Source organism: Triturus cristatus, chromosome 6, assembly GCF_964204655.1.
Source record: "Triturus cristatus chromosome 6, aTriCri1.1, whole genome shotgun sequence".
NCBI classification, from domain to species: Eukaryota; Metazoa; Chordata; class Amphibia; order Caudata; family Salamandridae; genus Triturus; species Triturus cristatus.
Window position 1 is genome coordinate 1,463,557,497 of NC_140589.1, and position 23,459 is coordinate 1,463,580,955.

Sequence of the window (23,459 nt, forward strand, 5' to 3'; positions counted from 1 at the left end):
TAGGGTGGCGGGTGTGGTCTTTTAGTGAAAATGTGTTCAATTATAGTGTCCTCTGAAATAGAATCAGGCGAGGCCATCTGTTCTGGTTTATATGCCATAAATGTCGTTCTGTCCTTCAAACTCATCAGCCCTTTTCTTTCTGTCATATTCCCTTACTTTCCTCCTTTCCTTCTTCATTATTTCCTTCATACGTTTTTGCCTGGCGTGTTTTTCTCACAGGACATCCCACTGCAACAGTCTCACTTTCCTTTCTCAAACATGCATTCCTTTAGACAATGCAATGTATCAAAATCAAAAGTGCCATTCAATGGAAGCTGATATGAGGGATCCTTGTCAGTATATTCATGCTATAAATGCCAAAACTGCCCAGTCTCCATCCCCTGTTCAGTCATCTTCCATGCTGGAGTTCCTTCTACTGAACATGGCTGTACTTTATCTACATGATGTTTATTTACACCACACAATTTACTACAACAACTAACCATGTTCACTACTTCTATAAGATAATTATTTTAGTGCAATAATGCTGAATCTTCTTTATCACAATGCAAATGCTTCCCGTCCTACCATTATCCACTAAAGACAACATGCTGGACCATCATGTAACAAAATACAACGCACTGTACTGTCCCTAAGGCCATATTTATCCTTAGACGTCTCTCATATCATTTCACATCATTACACACATCCATGGCACTTCTTACTAGGTCTCGACTACTGTGTTGCCTCTGAGTTCTTTTAGAGCCATCTGAGTCAACCTTGTGTCTCGTGGCTCTGGTGATCCCCTCAGACTGCTACCGCGGGAAACCCAATCCCTTCAGAGGGTACATACTTCAAAGTCAGTCGGTTCTTCAACCGGCCCCTTGACCGTGGCTCCTTATGGTCAGTCTGGATTGACCTAGATCCTGGACGGGCCCCCAGTTTGTGAACGCACAATCAGGTATACCTGTCTGTTAATGAGAATGAGACACAGTTATCAAACACAGTTGTGGAGATATGTTAATTTAAGCTAAAGCTTGAGAGATACAAAGTGGTCAACTTCCGAGCATGCTCTGCCAGACGCAGCTGGTGCAGTCTTTATATACTGACATGCATGGAAATAGCTGAGTCACACCTGTGTGCAGTCAGTTGGTTTAGTAAGTTAAGCTTTATACAAAATGGAATCTCAGCAAAGCATGACTACATTCTCACGGTGTGAGGACAGGTGCGGTTTAAACATGTGCTGCTATCGTTCTTTCTTATCTACTTCCTATCTACCTGTTCTTTCCGTTGTTGAAAAAAAGGGGAAGCTAACAAGCATAAACAGTTCTCGTACTTTATCCACTCCTCCTCCTGCCTACATCCAGAAGCCAGGGTTTGTACAGCTGCATGGCTCATAAAATCACGGTGAAGACTGTCTATCAGAACCCCTTTCAGAGGTCCACGGGGCACACACAGGCTACTGGGCTCAACTGTGGTTGTTGGGGCCTTTTACTTCTGATGTCCTGGGATCAGCCTGCTATGCATCCTGACAAACTCAGTTGGCTGTTCAAAACTTGATCTATCACCTACAAATAACACCTTAAAATTTTGGTCACTGTTGTGTCTTTGCATTTACGTTTTGACTTTAACAGACGAAGGAAAGGGAAGACTGCATGCACCTTGAATAGTCAGCTTAAAGACCCAATGAGGTTTAGTCGAGTTTTTGGGGGCTATATTTTGGACTACTGTGTTGTCAAAGGCATATCACAGAAAATCAAACTTACAACTGAGAAGCCTACTGTATACATTGACCTGCTGGAAAAATCAGTAATCCTTCCATCTGGGCAATGACCCGAACTCTTGGCCACAGTGGTACTGGCAGCCCCTAATGGCATACGAGGTTACCGCGTTACTCAGTCTGGTCACAGACTCTTCTGATGCTATCGCCCTCATTACATCTGGCCCTTCCTGGCATAGGGGGTCGCTAATATCAGCAGACACAAGTCTCACACTCCTGGCCCAAATAAGTTCATCATCATCATAATAAATCTTTATTCGGCATAACCGCAGTAACAGCACATCCGAAAATACAATAAAAGCATAAAAAACAGACAATAAGATAAATAATTAAAGTACATAAAATCAGTAATTAGTGCACAAAGGGCATGGTTCAATTGCATGCGTAAAGCGGCAAAAATAAGTAAGATTTACATAAACTTAATTGAAATGACAGCATAAATGACCTGATCCAATCATATATCTAAAACAGTGGGGGCCCCTTGCAATATATGCCAGTCACAACACATTTCTTCCCACTCTAAAACAAAATCTATCTTAAGGCAGCATCCTTCCAGGGGCTAGATTCTTTCCCTGATCATCCACATGTTCAGCAAGAAACAGAAGACAGCAAATACAATAGGTTGGTTGGTATCGCGTCTCAGGATCCTATTCACCGATCTGTAATCCCTAAACCCCAAATTGTGGCAAATCGGCTAGATCCAATTCTTCCTGTACCCGTGATAGAGTGGACAGAAAATGAAAACATGATCGATAGATTCTGTCACCTGGGGACGGAAGGGGTAGAACACATCTGACTCTGAAGAGGTACGCTACCACTTGGCCGTAACTGGACAGAGTGTCAGGACCCCAAACCGGAATTTCTTGTACAGTGCTTTAAAAAGAGGGGGTGCGGTCTCATCTAGGTAACCTTCTGTGATTTAATCAGATTTGCACTCAAGAAAAGCCGCAGTCACGGACCCCACTCTCCAATTCCTAGAAGTCATAGGATCATTAAAGTGCTGATGAAGCTGATGAAGCCTCTTGAGTGTTGATTTCGAAGTCCCACAGGCAGCCTCTGGAGTAGAACAGAGATTCCCACATCCTATCTCAGTCAACCGGCATTTTATAAACCTGAACCACAAGGTTTTAGAAACCCTAGGTAACTTCAGTAACTCCTCCAAGCCCAAGTAGTATGGCGCAAGTTCTGGGGATGCCCAGACCCTCCTCAAATACAATAGTGGTCTAAGACCCACTTAACTGTTAAGAGATCTGTGGCCCAAATCTAACTGGAGGGGAACAAGAGGAGTGCTGTTGGAGAGATAAGTGAGGAGGCGCAGGAAGTTATTTTCTGCTAGCTCCTGATTCCTAAAGTTCTCATGGCCCCAGAGCTCCCCTTCATATAGTGACACCCAAAGGGCTTGCAAATTGTACATTTGGAGAGCTGGGGATACTGAACGAAATGTAGAACCGCGTAGAGACCCCATCACACCTCTAAATATTGCTCTAATTTGAGTCTATGCTTCTGAATATGGGGAGACCAGTTAAACTGCTCTTTAAGCGTAATCCCTAAATAATCAAATATGCGGACTCTCTCCAAGCGGATGCTGTTTAGAATCGGATGGGATTGTGCCGACGGACACGGATTAAAGACTGTATACTTAGTTTTAGTAAGATTAATCTCCAGGCCTCTCTGTTTGTAGAAAATTCCAAAAGCTTTTGACCCCCTTTGGGGATTTCGAGTTCAAAAGAGTGTCATGTGCAAACAGTGGCATAATAGAGGAAAGGAGGCCAAGTTCCAGGGCCCCCCTCAGCACATTACCCTGGCCTGTAAGCTCCTAAATGAGCCCAGAGCGGGGCCCTACATGTAATTTGCAGGGGGACCCCCTCAAGTTTCGTTACGCCACTGTGTGCAAACAGGAGAGCCAGAACCCTCCCATTAGCAAAACTCGGGCATCATTATCACACTGCACCAGCTGGGCCACGAAGTCATTGATATATAAAAGAAATAGGGTCAGGGCTAGCACACACCCTTGCCTTACACCCCGAGTGACAAGAATAGGGATTGTCAGTTCACCCAGAGAACCACCTCTAACCTGGGTAAAATTATTGGAGTGGAGCCTGATAATAACGAGATATTTTGGAGTGCCCAAATTCATCATAAACTTCCACAGGAACTCCCGTGGTACAAGATCAAAAGCAGTCTGAAGGTCCACAAAGACTATATATAAACGGCCTCACCCCAGGGTGACATATTTCCAAAATATTAATTGAAGGTGAAACACCAGATCAATTGTGCTAATACTGTTCCTGAAGCCTGCTTTCAAGGGAATCAATAGGCCCGCATCTTCCATCCAACCATGCAGTCTACTCAACACAATCCGACTAAAGATTGTTCTGGAAACTGTCGAACAGGCCGATAGTCCTATAGTTGGAGGGAAGCGACCTTGATCCCTTTTTATAAGTTGGGATTATCTCAGCCCCAGCCCATGAAGGAGGCAAAGGGGATCCACACAATAAAACACTAAAATACAAAGCAAAAAAAGGGGCCCAAATGCCCTTATCTGCCTTAAAGAGGTCCCCGGGATCTTGTTTAGGCCGGGAGTTATATTTAGGATGATCCAATCAATTTCTCTGTTAATTGCACTAATGGAAATAGGCCTAACGTCTTGGGCATCCAACCCGGGCACAGGATCTTGGGCATCCAGCCCTGGGCAGAGGATCTCCTGAGGAGATACCTGCTATAGGACTGCCCCCTCTAGGATCCCACCTTCAACATACGGAGAGATATTAGCTGTGCAGCTAGCCCTCCGAGAAACAAGTATTCCAACTGATTCACACCCAGAGTGATACACACTCGCATCAGCCGAATACAGCTTTGTTCTACCCAGTCAGCTGCCAAAATGCTTTTATCCATCTAACAATTAAATAAGTTAAACGGTGGGCCCCTCTGGCTTGCGGGGTCATCATAGCGAGGCAGTGTGGGCCTGGCGCTTCCCACACAGCACTCCTTGCACGGCTAGGATCACAATGGCCCTCCTGGCATACGGGGTCACCAGACTGTTTCTGCACACAGGCAATGACCCGATTTGTGCTCAGCCATTTTCCTCACACCTTACTCAGTGTGTCCTCTTGGTCGGGCTCTATACTGTACCTTGCTTCCTCTTCCCAAAAGCACGTGCCTGAGCTCCAGGCTCCAGGGCAGGTGATCATGGTTTTCCTGGATGATGTCCCCTCACCCAGCAGGGAGACTAGCAGGCCTTTGTCCCCAGTCACAGGCAGAAGTCTTGCAGAGCTTCCCTTCCTCACAGTCTGTCTAGCTGCTTGGCAGATGCCAATTTGTGAGGTCTCAATCTCCCTTTCTTATAGTCCATTTCCAGACACCAAAATGTGATTTAGGGTCTGAGTCTAGAAATGTTATGTTGGGGTTCGGCTTCTTTTGATGTGTCCGCATCTCTTATTGCTCGTTTCCCATGACAGGATGTCTGTCACAGCAGGCAAGACTCGGAATGCTGATTGACCCACAATAGATTTAATGGAAATGACCAGAGTTCACACATGGATGTCAGCCACAGTGATATGTGCATCAAAACTTTAACTCCGGGCTCTTAGCCCTCCTCTTTCTGATTCTCTTATCAGCTCCATCCCCTTCCTGAGATGTGTCCAGGCTCCTTCCTTGTGATATATCAACTGATCAAAGAGCAACCTTTTGAAGTCCCTTCTCCCCTTTTTCCAGTCTACATCCCACCATGCTCACAAGAATGCAGCAATACACAAATCTGCCTTGAAGGGGGGGGGGGGATATCTCTACTTCTCTTCCCAAAATGGGACCCAGGGTCCTATTTGTAATGTATTTGGAAAGCACTCTTGCACTCTGTGTACTTTAAAAGCACACCTATTTTCTAGTACTGTTACTTGCATGCATAGTACCATTAGAGGCACACATACATTAAGCACACATATTCAGTCTGTGTGCACAGTTCAGTACTGTTGCTTTTCTGTATTGCACTAGGGTGTGCTATTAGCAAACACACACGCTCACCGTGTGCGTGCAGCACAACACTTCACCCTTCAAGTATCGTACTGTCTGCAAGCACACATACACCCAGCACATGCTTTTATTACGCACACACAGCACAGCACTACATCTCTCATGTATTGTATTCCTCGCAGGCATACATACACCCAGTACATGTACAAAAGACACATATACTGCACAGTAGTGCTCTATCCCGGTACTGTACCCTTCCTAGACGCACATACATCCAGCGCAGTCACTACTCCTGTGCTGCACAGTACTCCACATCTAGCTGATGTCAGCCAGGGGTAAGCTAATCGCACAGTAGAGGAACATCTAACAAGGTGAGTGAACCTGTAGGCCTCCCGCTAGTGGCACAGGATAAAAAGGACCTGCTCACTAATGCTGATCAATGCCTGATATGCTACCACCACAACACTCGTGCTGCTTAACTCTTGATGAAGGCTGTAGCCTTTCACTACTATGAGGGAAGCACTTTAGGTGCCCCTCTTGGTTCAAAAACACTGTAGTTTGTGAGACAGGCATATGTCATGGTGCACACACATGATCTGTGTTCGCCTATGACAAAAAATCTGCATTATGTATACAGACAACAGAACAATCGGACACTCAGGTCAGGGTTATACATCTGTAACCATGCAGAGGACCTTTACCGTCTCAACAGATGTCCCTCCCAGATCAGAACACCCCAAACCACCCACTAACCTAGATAAGTTGGGTGGTCAGACAGGTAAAACTGTCGGGAAAGTCTGTCAGCATTCCTGTGGCTCAATCCAGCTCTGTGCTCCACTACAAAGTCTAACCCTTGCAAAGAAAAATACCATCTCATCATAGCCATCAACCATTTAAGTGGCTTATGATCTGTTTGCACCACAGACTTAGTAACAAACAAATTTGGGAAGACAATACGCAAGGCCCACAATAAGGCAAAGCACTCCTTCTCAATAGCCGCCCAGTTCTGCTCTCTGAGTAGTAGCCTCCTACTTATAAAGGCTAGCGTACACTCTCTACCTTTGTCAGGCAGTTGAGCTAACACCGCTCCAACTCCTCTGTCAGAGGCATCTGTCACTACCATGAAATGATGACTGTAGTCTGTTGCAGTGCATAGCACCTTCTTCATTTCCTCAAATGCATTTTGACTCCCTGCAGTCTATATTACTTTTGTGGGCTGCTTCCTAAAGGTCAAAACAGTCAGTAGGGCAACTATACTCCCATAGTTTCCCACTTTGGTCCTATACTTCCCGGTGAGTCCTAAAAAGGCCCTCACTTCAGTCTGCGTAGTAGGTGCCTCCCACTTCATCACAGCTGAATCTTGGCATTCAGTGGGTGAATCTTCCTATTTCCCACTTCATGCACAAGGTGGACTACAAAGTATTGTCCCACCTGACACTTAGTTGCCTTGATGGTCAGTTTCTTCTCTTGTATTCTTTACAACAGTTGTTCAAGGTGCCTCAAGTGGTCTTTCCCTGAATTTGCGAACACCGCAATATCATCTGATTAGGCTACACAGCACCCTTCCCACCCTGCAAGAACATGGTTCATCAGGTGCTGAAATGTGTCAGGAGCATTCTTCAACCTAAAGGGCATCATCTTAAAGTGAAAAAGCCCCACTGGCGTACATAATACAGTCTTCTCCTTAGCATTTGTTGCCAAAGCGATCTGCCATTATCCACTGGTCAGATCCAAGATACTCATACACTTTGCAGTGCCAAACCAATCTACAAGCTCATCCGCTTTGGAGAATGGATAGGCATCGGTTTTAGTTACCTCATTGAGGGCTTGATAGTTTTTGCAGAACAGCAAGTCCGTAGACCCTTGCTTTCGTACTAGAACCACAGGACTAGACCAAGGGCTAAGAAATCTCTCAATGACTCTCATATCCAGCATTGTGGTAACTTTTACCTTAATACATCCCTGAACCCGGTCATACATTCTATACACTCTGCCCTTCACTGGCAGACTATCACCTTTGTCTGTGGTATGCACACAAACAGTTGTCAACCATGGAGTCAGCGAGAAGAGGTTGGAAATCCGTTCCAACACATCTCTACACTCTCTCTGCTGTTCAGGTGTTACCTCAGGGGCTAACTGAACAGTACCATCCTTCATGTCACTATGCAGCAAGTCAGGTAGAGTTTCACTGTCTTCCTCAATTCCCTTTGCCATATCCATGACATTTACTGTGTAGTCTCTCTGGACTTAAGGCTTCAGCCTGTTCACATGGAACATCCTCTTTTGTTCCCTTGTGGAACCTGTGCCCACCAGGTAGTGTCGTACGGTTTCCACTTTCTCAGTAGGAACTATTTGTTTGTTGGACAACATAAACGTTGGTATGGTGCCAGACTGATTATATGCACTCCCTCAGGATATGTGGGCCTATAGTCCTGCTAGTTTACAGTGCCAGCATATGTACCCCCTAAAGCTATTAAGGTAACAAATGGTTTGGGCAACCTCAGAACATGACAACCCTGACTCCCCAAGGAATCATGGTAACAGATTTAGAACCTTTTCACTCAGTCACTTGTGCATACTCAGTAAGATACACAAGAAATACATAAAGGGGTTTTTCAATATTTATTAAACCATTGTGAATCTTGTATAAAATATATGCACTTCAATGATTAATACAGAAGCAGGTAAAAGTGATTAGCAGTATGAGAACAGTGAAACGGATACATTTTTCCACCATTGTGCTAAAACAGTGTATTCATGCTGGCATACAAGTTCTGTGTATAGTGTAGTTCTACTGTGTGCTCCCAACCTAGCTGACTTGGGCGGGTGTTTTGCCAAGAATCCCCTACTGGATGATCTAACTCCCCATTACCTGAAGGTAAGTGTATGCAGTTCCCTGTCTTGGTCACAATTTGGACATCCCTCCTCGCAGAGTGTAAAGAGGAATCAGCTAGGCTGGGATACCGACAACAGCGACTTCGCAGTGACATTAGAGTGCTCCTCTGATTTGAACATGGAAATGCATGTGTATTTATAATAACAATATCCATGCTTCCGTGTCGAGGCTTCAGCCAGGTTGAAATTGTTTATCTCTTGTGATAGACACGTCTCCTCATGGACGAATAATGAAACACAACATTTGCACAATGTATGTTCATGCATTGTACTAAATGCAATCAAGCTTCCGACCTATCCACAGTACAGAGACCGCCCTCATCGCAGCAACACATGATTTCCAGATGATACTCAACAGAGGAAAAAAATGCAGCCCTCATCCTACACGACCTCTCTGCAGCCTTCGACACAGTCTCCCACACCATCTTGATTAGACGTTTTCTCGAAGCTGGCATCCATGAACCTGCCCTCAAATGGTTCTGCTCCTTCCTCACCGGTACATGTGGACAAACAATCCACGTGACACCATATTTCTCAGAAGCTGGAAACTAATTTGTGGAGTACAGAAAGGTTCCTCGCTGAGCCCGATGCTCTTCAACATCACCATGATGCCGCTGGCAGGCATCATCCGGGTACACAACATCATCATACTTGCCTACTGTGAAGACACACACCTGATATTGTTCCTCATGGACAAAACACCCAGCACCAGGAACAATTTAAACTCATGCATCACTGAAGTGGGCTCCTGGATGAAGTCCAACTGCCTCAAATTAAACACAGACAATACCAAATTGGTGATCTTCGGAAAAAGATGCCTCGCTGTGGGACTTCGCCTGGTGGCCTATAGACCTCAGACCCACTCCTACCCCCAGCACACGAGCAAGAAACCTTGAAATCATTATAGACAGCAGGCTGGACATGTCTGCCCCAGTTGACACTGTTGCCACCGCCTTGTTCCACACCCTGAGGATGCTTAAAAAAAACATATTTAAGTGGCTACCTAATAACACCGAGAAACCATCACCCAAGCCTTCAACACCACCAGACTTAACTACATAAACACCCTCTACGTGGGAATCACCAATTAACTGAGGATGCTTAAAAAAAACATATTTAAGTGGCTACCTAATAACACCGAGAAACCATCACCCAAGCCTTCAACACCACCAGACTTAACTACATAAACACCCTCTACGTGGGAATCACCAATTAACTCATGAAAAGACTTCAGATCACCCAGAACGCAGCTGCCTGTCTGGTCCTCAACTGCCCATGCCGGTCTAACATCACTTTGTGAAATGGATCTGTGCCTTCCTTACCTGAAGAACACAAAAATTTGACATGGCACCATAGTCCTCAGAAGCTCGGAAAAGCAGGTCGTCCACCTAAGGGAATTACATTGGCTACTGATACAAAAGCATGCAGAATTCTAGCTTCTCAGCTACATGTACTAAGCCCTACACAGCATAGGCCCAGCTGCATGCTTTCCCACCAACCATCCAGACGCCTCTGCTGAGCCGGACTCTCTCTTGTACACATCCCATGCATTCATGAAACCAGATCAGATCAAAGAAGAAAAACAGAGAAAAGCTATTTACTATATACAGGCCTCTAAAGCTTGGTAGCCCCGAGAGCATAATTTGGGAGCCACTTCCAATCCTGGCTCCAGTAGCTTCCCTGTTAGAACAGTAAGAGTTGGAATGACTCTGAAGTGCGGCTGGTCCCCATGAATTTCCTGTTGCCCTAGTAATTGACCTCTCCATCACAGGTGACCTGATAACCAGACTCTGAAGCTTTAACATTAGTATTTGTTCCTTTTATGCATAATGGCTATTTTTGGAGGGTTTTCAGTAACCTTGGTGCAAATCTTTAAGCTGGTACTCACTTTAACCCAAGGCCACTGAGAAGTGAGGAAAAATAGCGGAAATATCCTAGAATCCTTTATACACACCTTAATAATATTTTATCTGGCTGCTGGGTTCATTCCACTAGACTGGAACGCTTATGGAGTTTCCAAAGGATTTGCAACCTCCATCCCACAGGATGACATGGTCTGTAGCCCTAAATGTTTTTTTGTGTGTGGTGCAATACTGTGGAGTGTTGTACCTTTGTCACAGAAGGTGCTACGACCTTCTGTGTTTTTGTACGTAGCTTAATTCTGACTGTCCTACTTGACTCACCTCAAAATAAAGATATTTCTACAATTAAGAGGTCTGAAGTGGATACTTGGTTTAGAATATTCTTTCACACTACAAATTAGTTCCTCATGGAATAAGCCTTGCCTGCTCTGTACGCTTGGACTGAAGTGATAAAGGGACTAATGTGGTTCTGTTATCAGACTACATTTTAGTTAAGATCCACAGAAGTTGCCTTAACATTCAGTGGAGTTTTGTTCCTAAGCAAGCACATATACAAGAGTGATACAGCAATCCAAGTACAGACAGCTAACTTTATGTATGTTTTGCTTTAGGTTGAGATCTAGGGTGCATTTGGAGAGTCAGTGTCAGAATGCCTCACCTCTGGGCTGTATGGCCTTTCCCGATAAGGATTATTGGTCCAGAGTCTTAAGAGGAGATGTTTTGTCAACTCTAGTGGTTGAGTGTACAGTACGTAAAAGTTTGAGATGGATGCTGTAATGATGCCAGAGCTCATGTTAAAAGTGCGTCTTCATTATTCAGATAAACTTTGTAATGATACAAGATCAAGATGGTATGGGACGAGTCGGCTGTTGTGTTGTATGATTTCCTCTTTCTGTATGTGGAATGGCTCTTCGGATATTTTAATTGTTGCTGTAGGTATTTCTATCAGGTTTCTTATTTTTTTTTATTTCCTCAAAGTTTATCTTAACATTGGTAAGATTGTCACAAAATGAAGAAAAAAGGGTGAGAAAGTAATCCCAACGAGGTTATTTTTCCTGAATTAAAAAGAAAAGATGTAAAGGCGATTTTAATAGGGTTCTTTTTTCTTAATTCAGGTAAAGGAACCAGTCGCGGCTCCTCCGCTAAGGCGGAGGAGCGTCGCCCCACTGCTTTGAGAGCAGTGCAGAGGAGAAATAAAATTATAACTGAACGTTATTGTCATTTTATTTTTCCGTTCCTAGGTGCGGGGAGGGGCGGGGCTTGCCATAGCAGGGGCCAGGGGAGAGGAGTGTTTTTCCCTCCCTAAGTGCGCATGAACTGTTTGTCCGGCCCTCTTGGGCCAACCAAAAGTTCATGCTCACTTTGCATCTTCCCACCAGACTGCAATGCACAGCCTGGTGAGGAACATGCACAGGCTCCCTGTCCCCATCTGAGCTTCAAACTACGGCGCTCAGACCAATCACAATGCTGCATTGTCGCATTGTGATTGGCGTAGGGGAACCACTCACAATGCTGCATTGCTGCGTTGTGATTGGCTTAGGTGACCCGGGTACTTCCATCAACGGAGGACAGGCAGCGGCTGTGATGCAAACGCAGGTAAGTTTTCTTTCTTTTTAAAAAATGTTCTAACCCCCCGCTTCCTCCCACCACCGTTCCCTATCAGCCGCCACTGAAAGTAACCTCATTGGACTCACTCTTTCCAGACATTGAAACATATTTCCTGATCTCGCTGAGAGCCTCGCAAAGCTTCTTCAACAATAAATAGCTTTTCCCAAACCCCACTGTTGACCCTTTATCAAGAAACCAATATGTTCTTGAATCATCCAAACCAGCCTACACTGACGAGGACACAAGAGCCTGGAATGGACCCACAGTTGAATAGGCCATGGTGAAGGCATGCCAGTTCACACATAGCTGGCAAGGCAGGCAGAACCAGGCCAGCTCTACCCAACCTTCTCTTGGCTTCTGTCTACGATCTCATTCAATAATTGGATGGTGGCAGGTTCCAACCAACTGAAAGGGATGACTGAATTCTGTTGCCAGATTTAAGTATTTAAGGCAAAGTTAGATACGCACTCCGAGGCAGTCATCACCCAGCTTTGAACATAAATCCCTAAATATAGCGCTGCTCTGCCTTGTACCTCTTTTTTAGACCCAATCATGGGATACATTCCATTGTGATGGGACAATCATCCTACTCCACACCCCCATAACATACATGTATGTAACTCTTCGAGGCTAGTACAGAATTGCTGTCCTGTACTCTTATCGTACCTGGATTTAATATTTTGACACCTTCAGTGCCCGCCTCGGTCCTGACCTGTTGTCTGGCTACCCTCAAACAGCAGCTAAGGTTAACTAACTATTATATACAGAGCATAATATGTCTGAGACCTCACTAGTCATCCTCAGGCAATAGAAAAACTTTCACAATTAGTTTACAAAAATGAATTTAAATACTAATATGATTCCTGAACTTTTGACAACAGGATTTCCAGAGCACCTCTTGAAGTGCATTAAAATGTGAACTGAAGTCCCCTATTACCTTTAGATGAGGTTTACTAATTCAAGTTCAACGAGGATATGCTTACATAATGAAATGTGAGATATTTCTTGAAAACTAGGTAGAGATAAATTAATTTAGGACCTCTTCCACCTTCCACTCGCTAACCCTCCTTCCCCCAGGTATGTCTATTATATGGTCCTGGTGTTAAAAGATCTTTAGTTCCTACTAAAAATGGACCTCTAGTTATGGGGTATATTATAAAATATATTCTATATCCAGTGATATAATGGCAAACAGAAATGCAATCATTCTCCCAGAGGGGCCACAGGGTGAAAAAAAGATTTGATGCCATAAAAAAGGAATATGCAGCGCTAATTAGTAGAAAGAAACGTGTTTACTGTAAGGTAAATTGGGACTTGGTGATCCGCACCCACCGGGCCAAAGATTTGAATACGTTTTGGAAGTTAGTCCAGAGTGGCTGAAGTAAGGCAAACAAACCTGTAAGGTGTGTGGTCGCGGAGAACGTTTGGGTCAGATTCGTAAGTGATATTTATAGGGCCAGAGGGGTTCCTGAGAGACGAAGGTGGCCCACCCCCGGGGAGGGTCCACTGGTGTTTTTCTCAGAACAATCCCATGTGAAACTGGTAATGGTGTGCCAAGCAACTGTTAAAAAAAAGAGTTCTTAAAAAACAACTAACCAGGGCAGCAGGTCCGGACAATTTATCCGCCATTGTTATAAAAGCAAGCCCTGTGTGGTGGGCCTGTTTTCTGCAGAGATTTTGTCTCTGCAACTTAGACAGGTAAATTCCCTCTGAGCTGGCAGGGTGCAAAAATTAAGTCAATCCACAAAAAAAGGAGTTTGATGACCAAAATAATTACAGTTTGATAAATGTGCTTGATGTTGGATCTAAGTTGTATTCGAAGGTGATTTTACAGACACTAAAAGATTGGATTGAGATCATTAATATAGTCCCTGTGGAGCAAGGAGGCTTCACACAAGGCCATTCTAGGACAGACCATTGCTTCAGTCTGTGGGCTCTTGGGCAGAATGCAGTGGAAACGACAGAGAATCTTTTTTGCTGTTTCATAGATTTTAGCTCCGCTTTCGACCTTGTGGATCGCACTATATTGTGGGAGAAACTTCGGCACCTGAACATTCCCTGTAGCTTTACCTGCAATCCTTCAGGAACTGCATCACCAGAATTGGGGTCAAGTAGAATTAGAGTTAAATAGCTCTCTCTCTTCTGGAATGCCTGTGGGCTCAGACACCCTTTACTCGGATGACTTGGCCATTTTAGATTTGCCACAAGTGGGCCTACAGAGGAAGTTAGGGAGCTTTAATTTGTATTGTGGCTAATAACCTAAAGGGGAATATGGAGAAAACAAAAATAATGACCTTTGGGGAAAAAGATGAAACTATATAAGTAGGTATTAGGCAACGATAAGGTGGCGGTGGTAACTACTTATAAATATGTAGGAATGATGTTTAATAACAAATAACATTGGGCCCTGCACAACAAAACGGTGGAGGCTCGTGCCCTTGCCACTAATGGTGGCCCAGTCAAATTTAAAACCACATACAGAGGACCTTCTCTGACCCCGGTACTTACAGCCTATAACGCTATGGTTCCAACTCAATGCTTATATGGGGCTGAATTGCTGACCCTAGCTACAGAGGCAAGCTGGGAGATGTGTGAGGGCAAATGCCAGATAAATTGCTAGGCCTACTCAAAGGCACAATGTGCCCGGCGATACGAGTGGAAGGGAATCTGGTGGCGCGGAATTGTTTAGCCTACAAAGCTACCATTCACTTTTGGGATAAGCTTTGGTCCTCAGAGGTTCAGAAGGTGTCACGCCTCTGTGCTATAGAACCAATACGGAGTGATCTAAAGTGGGCTGCGCAGGTCAGAGCTAGACTATTGAAACCGGGGCACTACTGAAGATGAACACATTTAGAGTCATGGAGGTGTCCCATCTTTGGAAGGGGGAGTTGAGAGTGGGCGTAGAAGAGAATCCAGGGCAGCAGATTTGTGTTACGTTTCAAGGAAACCCTCAGCGGGTACATGTTCGAGTCCTGGGATAATTGTAGGATGTATCCTTATATAGCTGCTTGGCCAAGCCCTCAGTTGCGCATGATGCTATGAGAATTTCAGGTGGCGTTGAATTTTCGTTTTTTTAAAGTGGATGCAACTGTGGTTTGTGTTTTAAATTTTAATGTGCATTTCTTGTTAGAATGTTTGCATTCTTATAGTTTACGATGTCCGATTTTAAAACCATTGTTTTTAAAATATAATGTACATCATAGCACTGAGGCGCTGCCAATTCTCGCGAACATGGAAGTCTTTGATGTAGCTTGTACACTAGCAAAAGATTTGAAAGCTAGCTTGCGCTAGAAGTATTGTTAGAGAATGTTATTCCTTAAAGCTGACAGGATCTGTGTCCATTATGAGGAGGGATACTGAAACAGCAAATATGTTAATATATAATTAAGGCTCCCTGTTATGCGTTTTTACTGATTTTTACAGATAAATACAGACAGACAACCATTTATTTTCCTGTCTGTGTTTATTTTTGAATGTGGATAAAAACGTAATTATGGGTTGTTTTTTAATGATTCTAAATGCTGTCAATCATGACTGCCAGACAATAGCTGTGCGGATTGCCAAGCAAGGGAATGAACAAAATATAGGGATTTTAGTAAAGAGCCTTCAACTGCAGAAGATGTGCAAAACCTTGATGCTAAAATTTATATATTTTCTTACCAGTTCAGATTTTACCATATGAGTGTATATATATCATTGAAACATGTCAGGCGTTGAGGCACAAGTGTACATTAATTGGTTAAATAAATGCAGAAATATTCACATTTCAGCTTAATTTTTTCACAAAACCTAAAATAAAAGTGGATAAGTACTGGTAAAATTTGCAAAAAATAAATATGGATAAATACAGACGGAAATTACAAAAATATAAATACCACCCTACCGGGAGCCCTATATATACTCATATGACGTGTCTTTTACTGTGGCTTGCCATTGGGAGGCATGCGTAGGTGGTGGGTAATGGGGGTAGGGTGTGGAAGTTTTACTGTCACAGTGTGTACATTGTTTTGTAGACGTGTCTAAACAATAATAAATACCCTACCTAACTAAAGATTTTTTAATGTAAAATTGTTATCCTGACCTACGTTTTTGGATGATACTTTGTTCCTCACAGTATGCTTTTTTGTAGGTCAATGTCGCGTAACTATAATTCACAGACTTTCAAATATTTGAATCATACTGTTGTTAATGATGTCAGTGCAAAGAAGGACAGTCAATGCATGACAATTACAGCATGTTTTTGTTTTTTGTTTTAGCATCTTATAATGGCTCAGCACGATACGGGGAAGATTTTTCTAATTTTCCTATCCCTTGCTGTCTACATTGTTACGGTGGCCTTTAACGCAGGAGCCGGGTCAGGCGCATTCAAAGGTAAGACACCTATGCAAAAGTAAACCTTCTTAACGTCTCAGGAAATGCATTAAACACCTTTCTTGTGAGCATTCATTCAGTATGCCTTTGTTATCTCCAGTGAGTGAGGATACTATCCAGGAATTCATTTTAGTGTGTAAAATTTTATTTTAAAATGTTTATAAAGTTAGCCATCCTACATTACCCTATTGGTAAATTATACGTTGTGAATTCTGTATTGAGGAAGTGCACAAGAAAAAGGCAAACAGTAGTTGCACTTGAGTTCAGAAAGCAAAAGCTCAAAGGAACAAGCTAACACAAGGTGAACGAGTGTGCGCAATCTTGTAAATGTTTATGCTCAATCTGTGATACCAGGCCTTAGAATATCTAGTTAGTGCTTCATTTGTTACGAAATGTGCTAGGACACATAGCTTTCTTAAAGCACTGCCGAATGACAAGCTTGCCAAATACCTTGGCTGTCTAGTGATGACACAACACCATGCATCTTTCTTCCTCCACCCCACGTTTCCACTCTGCTTATCTCACTCTTGGAGTCTTCATCATTGCTTTTGCCTTTTCTCACTGTTTTGATATTATTTTTCCTTCTCATTTCTCCCTTTTCTGTTTTTCTCTTCTTTACTCTGGGTCAAAGTCTGATGACTAAAGTAAGTCCTGGTTCCTGGATGACTGCAGGTAGCCACCACCTGCAAAACTTAGAATTGATCTACACTAGTACACACTCAAAAGATAAGCCAAAGCAGTGTAGGCCCTACCGTTGCACAAGTGTATCGTATTATCATCATTGATCCCACACTCAACTTTTCATGGCCGTACTGCATAGAAGACAAAACTATGCAATTTACATCACAACAATTAGAAAAGGAGCGTCTACTATATTGTTTCGTTTCCGGACCAAATTCAGGCAATCTAATATTAACAACTATTACAATGATGAACAAGAAGTGAGATTCAATTGTCAGGAGTCTCAAAAATGCGTCCAGTATCTAACTTTTGTTGATTTTTCAATTTATTAAATTTTCCAGTCAGCCCAGCCACCGCCTTTCGTCCACTATGGACTTCATCAGGGTTGTGCTTTCCAAACTTGTATGACTTTTAAGTAGCAATAAGTAAGGCCTCCTGTTTCAGTGTCTTCATGGGTAATACATCTTCTGTGAGGCCAAGTATTCTGCATTTATTTGTGTTTTTTTTAATTCAGCTGTGACCCCCTAAACATTGCAAGCAGATTGTTGTTTGTAAGTTGCCAGAATATGGATATGTGGTATAATACCTAAAGCCACCCACCCATTATAGCATGTGTGAAATAGTTGGCCAGTTTAGCTCTTATGAGTGTGGTGGAATTAATCTACATGGAATTATGGACTTTTCTGTCATGTCTTTCCCCTTGTGTGCCTGACTGTTGGTGTCTTCATTGTCTTACTTTGGGTTGGGTTGTGCAGCCGTATGTTTTTGCTTCAGAATGAGCTCTGTGTATGTGTGATACAGAAGATAAATGTGATACGGAGGCATGAGAGATGGGTGTAATGTGGAAGACACGTGTGATACAGTGGCATGTGTGATATGGAAAGGTGCCATCATGTTCTTGGTTGCAGATGTTTTTCAGCTGTACATCTTCCTACAGTCGGATGGTGTTGTCAGTCATATGCACTATGAAAAACGTACGTGCATTGTCACTTGCAGCCATGTTTATGAATGTTATTTGCTTGTATGTGAGCAGGAGAAGTTATATTTTAGTACATCTGCCCATAAATGCTAATTGGAGGTGGTAGACTTGGCTCTAGTAGTAATGATCTGTCAGATATGGCATTAGGCTAAACACACAATAGTCTCTTTAGGTGTGGATTAGTGGCATCTTTATCAGTCTACCAGCCCCATCTAATAAAAATAATCCTAAAAATACATACTATACGTGCACAGAAGGTCTTTGGGTTAGCATTCTACAATTAGCTAGTCACTCTGGTTCACATTGATCAGTGCACTTTCTGCGCACCCACATCTTTATCCCACCAAAAAGATGGAGAGTCTGCACTGTCTGGAACACTGGCAGGGCCCTCTGATTTTACATTTCCAGGACTGTGAGTACCGGATTAATGATCAGCTTTTCCTGTGCTATGCTGGTTCCAAGAAAAGCAATGTGATTAGGAGCGGACTGTTTCTCATGGGTTGTGGTGTGCATCAAAATCTGGTATGCCTTTGCCAAGAAGGAGCCTCCTAGGGCATCAGGGCTCATACTACCCTTGGCAAATACTGTTTCTTTTGCATTATCTGCTAGGCTGCAGTGTAGGCTTCAGTCCTTACCATCCCCATGCATTTTGCCAGATCTGTGCTGCAAACGTCCCGATTTGACTATCTCTTTAGATCCGCCACTATGGCAATGCTACTTGGGTAATGATTCAAGAGGTGCAGAATCTGCAGTTAGAAGTATCCATCAGAAAAAAATCTACTTAGAAGTATCCATCAGAAAAAAAGCTACTTACCTTTGCTAGCAGTCTATCTGGTGGATACTCTGTCTGCGTCGATGTACCTTCTCACCAATCCCATTCACCTCACCATTCAGAAGAGTGGGGATACATATGACACTGAATAAATATCCCAAGTGAGTTTTGTTACTGGAATCTCTATCAATATCTTCGGCCTTGTCTCTGCATCTAAGAGCATGGAAAAAAGGATTATTAACTGATATCCAGGCCGTGGATAGGGTGAAAACGAACTGGGCTTTGTGCTCCAGGTCCTCACTAAACCTGGTAAATAAAGCCACTCAACTGGAGATGTTCATAAATTTGCTGATCTGGGAGCCCTGAGAGTGGGTAGAGGCGCAGTTGATGAAAATTTAAGCGCAACAAGCCAGCCTGGCTGAAAAGTGCTCAGATGAAACTCAGAGCGCATGTGGCTGGCAAATCCAGGATGTTCACCGTGAGTGGTGCACATCAGCTATCCAGGGCTCCCAAGCTGGACTGAACAGCGTCTAAGCAGTGTTTCCATTGCCCGTGATGGGATCAGCACTACAAACTTCAGGTGTACCTCAGAGGGGGAGCAGAGTTACTCCTTGAAGAGCAACATTGAGGGAGAAACCCAGGTGACACTGCTTTGAGCTGCAACCTGGGGAGAGAAGGGCCCTTACTGGGAAAACAGTCTTTACCATATGGTCGGAACCACACAATGCGATTACCATGCATCCATTACCATGCAATTCCTTTACCATGCATTTCCTTTACCACAAATATGCCTTTGCCATGCATGCCTTTGCAGTGCAAGGTACGTTTAATTAAGGTAAATGTTTGTGGGTGTGTGTATATATATATATGTATATATATATAAAATGTATGGGTTGGGGTGACTAAGGGTATAGGGTGGTAAGGGTGTGTTAGGGTTTAGGAGTGCGTTAGGGGTTGGGTAAGGGTAGTAACGTTTTTTTTTAGGGTTTAGGGGTGGGTTTACTGGGTGGTAAGGGTCCTCCAATTAAACAAAAAAGTAATATATACATATATTCAAGTGTATATAAATATATACATATATATATTCACTGAAAAAACCATAGGTTTCACACATGTTATAGTTAGCGGAAATTTTACTGATAAAAAACCAGTGAAATTCCCCCATTATAGTTAGTGCAGGCAACTATAACTCACGCGACCGCAATCCTCTGCTGATGCTAATACTGTATTTAGACACTTATTTGCCCATGTCTTCTTCCATACATTTTTAGCTATACATATATTACAAATATTTTTTTTTCATAAAGACATATATGTCATCAGCAGAAGATTGCGGTCGCGTGAGTTATAGTTGCCTGCACTAACTATAACGGGGGAATTTCACTGGTTTTTTAGCAGTAAAATTTCCGCTAACTATAACATGTGTGAAACCTATGGTTTTTTCAGTGAATTTGCAAGGTTTTTTAAATGCTAATTCCTAACTATAACGTGTGTGAAACCTATGGTTTTTTCAGTGAATTTGTACGGTTTTTTAAATGCTAAGTTACTTTACGCCATTCGTGGCGTGCGCGCCCACTTAACGCAGTTCGTTCCGTGCGCGCACGGTGCGCTTCGCGCACCGTGCACGCACAGTAAGCACGCGGTGCTTACTGTGCTTACGGTGCTTATAAGCCATGCACAAATGGTGCCCTTCGGGCACCATTTGCACACGGGGTGGAGAGAGTGTGGATAATTTTTTCTTTGATTATTTTTTGTAAAAATATTGTGGTTTTTCACACTATTGATAAGCACTGCACATTTGGTGGCCTGCGGCCACCAAAAGCACAGGGGGTGGGGAGAGTGTGGATATTTTTTTTTTTTTTACATTTTTTACCGTACGCGTACGGTAAGCGTAATCGGCGAAATTAGCGAAAAAATAAAAATGGCTTTTTTGGCCTTGGGGGGTCTTGGGGGACTCCCTCATCATGGCTATGTGTGTGTGAGCTGTCAAAACAGCTCCTTTACATGTGTATTGGTTTTATTTAACAACCTAACTCTCAGTGCGAGAGAGAAAATGGCGGCCGCCGCTTCCTGGTTTCGGCCGATTCGAATGTTTACTAAGATCTAAGAGCCAATCAGAATCGCGCTCGCGCACGCCACCGTACGCGTACGGTAAGCTTACGGTAAGCGTACCGTAAGCTGGCTCAGATATATATATTGATTTAAAGGCTATTTTCTCAGAATCTACTGAACAGATTTACACCAAACCTACAAAAGGCACTTCCTTGACCTGAGGACTACCTCTCTGCCAAATTTCAAGTAATTCTGTTCAGCCGTTCGGGCTGTAGCCCTGTCTAAAGGTCCTATGGAAAAATGCATGGGAAAAACGCGTTTTGGGACCCCCCTTTTATCTCAGCCCCCGCTTGACGAATCCTCCCGAGACTTTCAGGGTAGGAGCGCAGCGTAGCGCCCCACCTATTTTGAGAAATTCACGAGGATTCGTCGACCGGCGCCAAAGTTATTCAAAATAGAATGTTGCGGATTTCCTATGGAAAAGGGGTCCTAACTATAACTACCTACTGGCGACCGCCAGTAGGTAATACACACACACATACACACACACATATATAAATATATAACTTCCAGTAGAAGGCTGGGTGTTGAAATGCATAGACCGTCCGTCTGTTTGGTTGCACTATGGTGTTGAATCAAAATTAATAAAGAAGAAGTGAAAACATATCGGAGTCTTCAGTGCCGTGCGTCCTCATCAGATTAATGGGACGGAGACGGTGAAGCATATATATATATATATATTCACTTAAAAAACCATAGGTTTCACACACGTTATAGTTCAGAATTAGCATTTAAAAAACCTTGCAAATTCACTGAAAAAAACATAGGTTTCACACATGTTATAGTTAGCTGGACATTTCACTCGTAAAAAACCAATGAAATTCCCCTGTTATAGTTAGTTCAGCTAACTATAACTCGCGCGCCCGCAATCCACTGCTGATGACGTCACATATTACATCACTCATGACATGGTCAGTGACATCACTCATGACATCACTGATGACATCATCCATTGAGTATGTGTTTCTTAACAATTTTAATATGTTTAATATATATAGGGAAAGGCCTGTTGAAGAATGAGTGGGTTTAAAAGTGTGTAAATGGATGATTTTCTGTGGTGCGTAACTAACTCTATAAGTGAGTCATTAAATGTATCTTACTGCAGACTAGTGACTAAACTTTGTAAATGTCTGTATGTTTCTGTATGTTGGTGTATAAGTGGCTGCATGGTTTTGTGAATAACTATATGAGTGTCTATATGAGTTATTGATTGCTTGTCTGAGTATCTGTATGGGTTCCTGAGTGTTTGTGTGGGTAGGGTGTGTGTGACTCTATGCATAGATATGTGAGTGGGTGATTCTATGGGTGCATGGTTTTAAGAGTGCATCTGTGATGGACTGTATGGTTGAGTGAGTGTATTTATGGGTGTGTTAGGGATTGAATGTATATCTCAGTGGTACATTTGTGACTAACTACATATGTGAAAGGCAGTATATGTGCGTGTAAGAGTGTATAAGTGGGTAGATGTGAGAGTGTGTGATTGTTAGAGTGACTGTATGGATGAGTGTGTGCTTGCATCAATGATTCTATAAGAGCGTAAGAATGTGATATTATTTTTATGAGTAAGTGAAGTTGAGTGTGTATAACCACATAGGTGAGTAAATGGGAGTGTGATTATTTGCATTGCTAAGTAGGTGTGAGAGTACCTCTATGGATGATTGGTAGTGTGTGAGTGTCTATATAGGTGTATAAATGGATATGATAGTTTTGTATGCTGTGACTGTAAGTATGAGTGACTGTACAGGTGAATGAGTGGAGGTGTATGTAGACCTAAGAGTTAATAAGTGGCTATGTAGTTATTGATATTGCAGTATGTATGGTTTTGAGACTGGAACTCTTAAATTTTGAGTCGGTGTATCAAAGGTTATATTAGGGTGTGAGAAGATGTGGTAATTTATCACATGGATGACGTCATCAGTGATGTCATCAGTGATGTCATTTGAGATGTCATCAGTGATGTCATGAGTGATGTCACTGACCATGTCATGAGTGATGTAATATGTGACGTCATCGCAAGTGGATTGCGGGCGCGCGAGTTATAGTTAGCAGAACTAACTATAACGGGGGAAATTCATTGGTTTTTTACGAGTGAAATGTCCAGCTAACTATAACATGTGTGAAACCTATGTTTTTTTCAGTGCATTTGCAAGGTTTTTTAAATGCTAATTTATGAATGTATTTTTATATTTTTTACATATTTATTTTACAATAAGCTACCTATATATATAGTTATAGATTAACTTTATCCTGTAATATGGAATGGCTCATTTTTAATTTTTTTAAAAATTTGGATAGAGTTGAACAGCATAGTTAATATCTTCTATAAACTGATAAACACTTTAAATTATTATTATTATTTTTTTAAAGGGTTTTTTTCAGTGCGCGTACGGTGCACGCACGGTGCACGCACGGTGCGCGCACGGTGCACGCATGCGTACGTACTCCGTGTGC

General features: G+C 42.8%; 1 protein-coding gene across 1 annotated transcript in view; it reads left to right on the forward strand.

The window, feature by feature from the left end:
* Positions 1-16,352: 16,352 nt before the first annotated feature.
* LOC146821545 (uncharacterized) overlaps positions 16,353-23,459 on the forward strand; it is a 190,043-nt gene continuing 182,936 nt past the window's right edge. Inside the window, exon 1 of the mRNA XM_085612535.1 lies at positions 16,353-16,464. Within this exon, the coding sequence (XP_085468661.1) occupies positions 16,359-16,464 (106 nt within the window). The 5' untranslated portion in view covers positions 16,353-16,358. The remainder of the gene's footprint in view (positions 16,465-23,459) is intronic.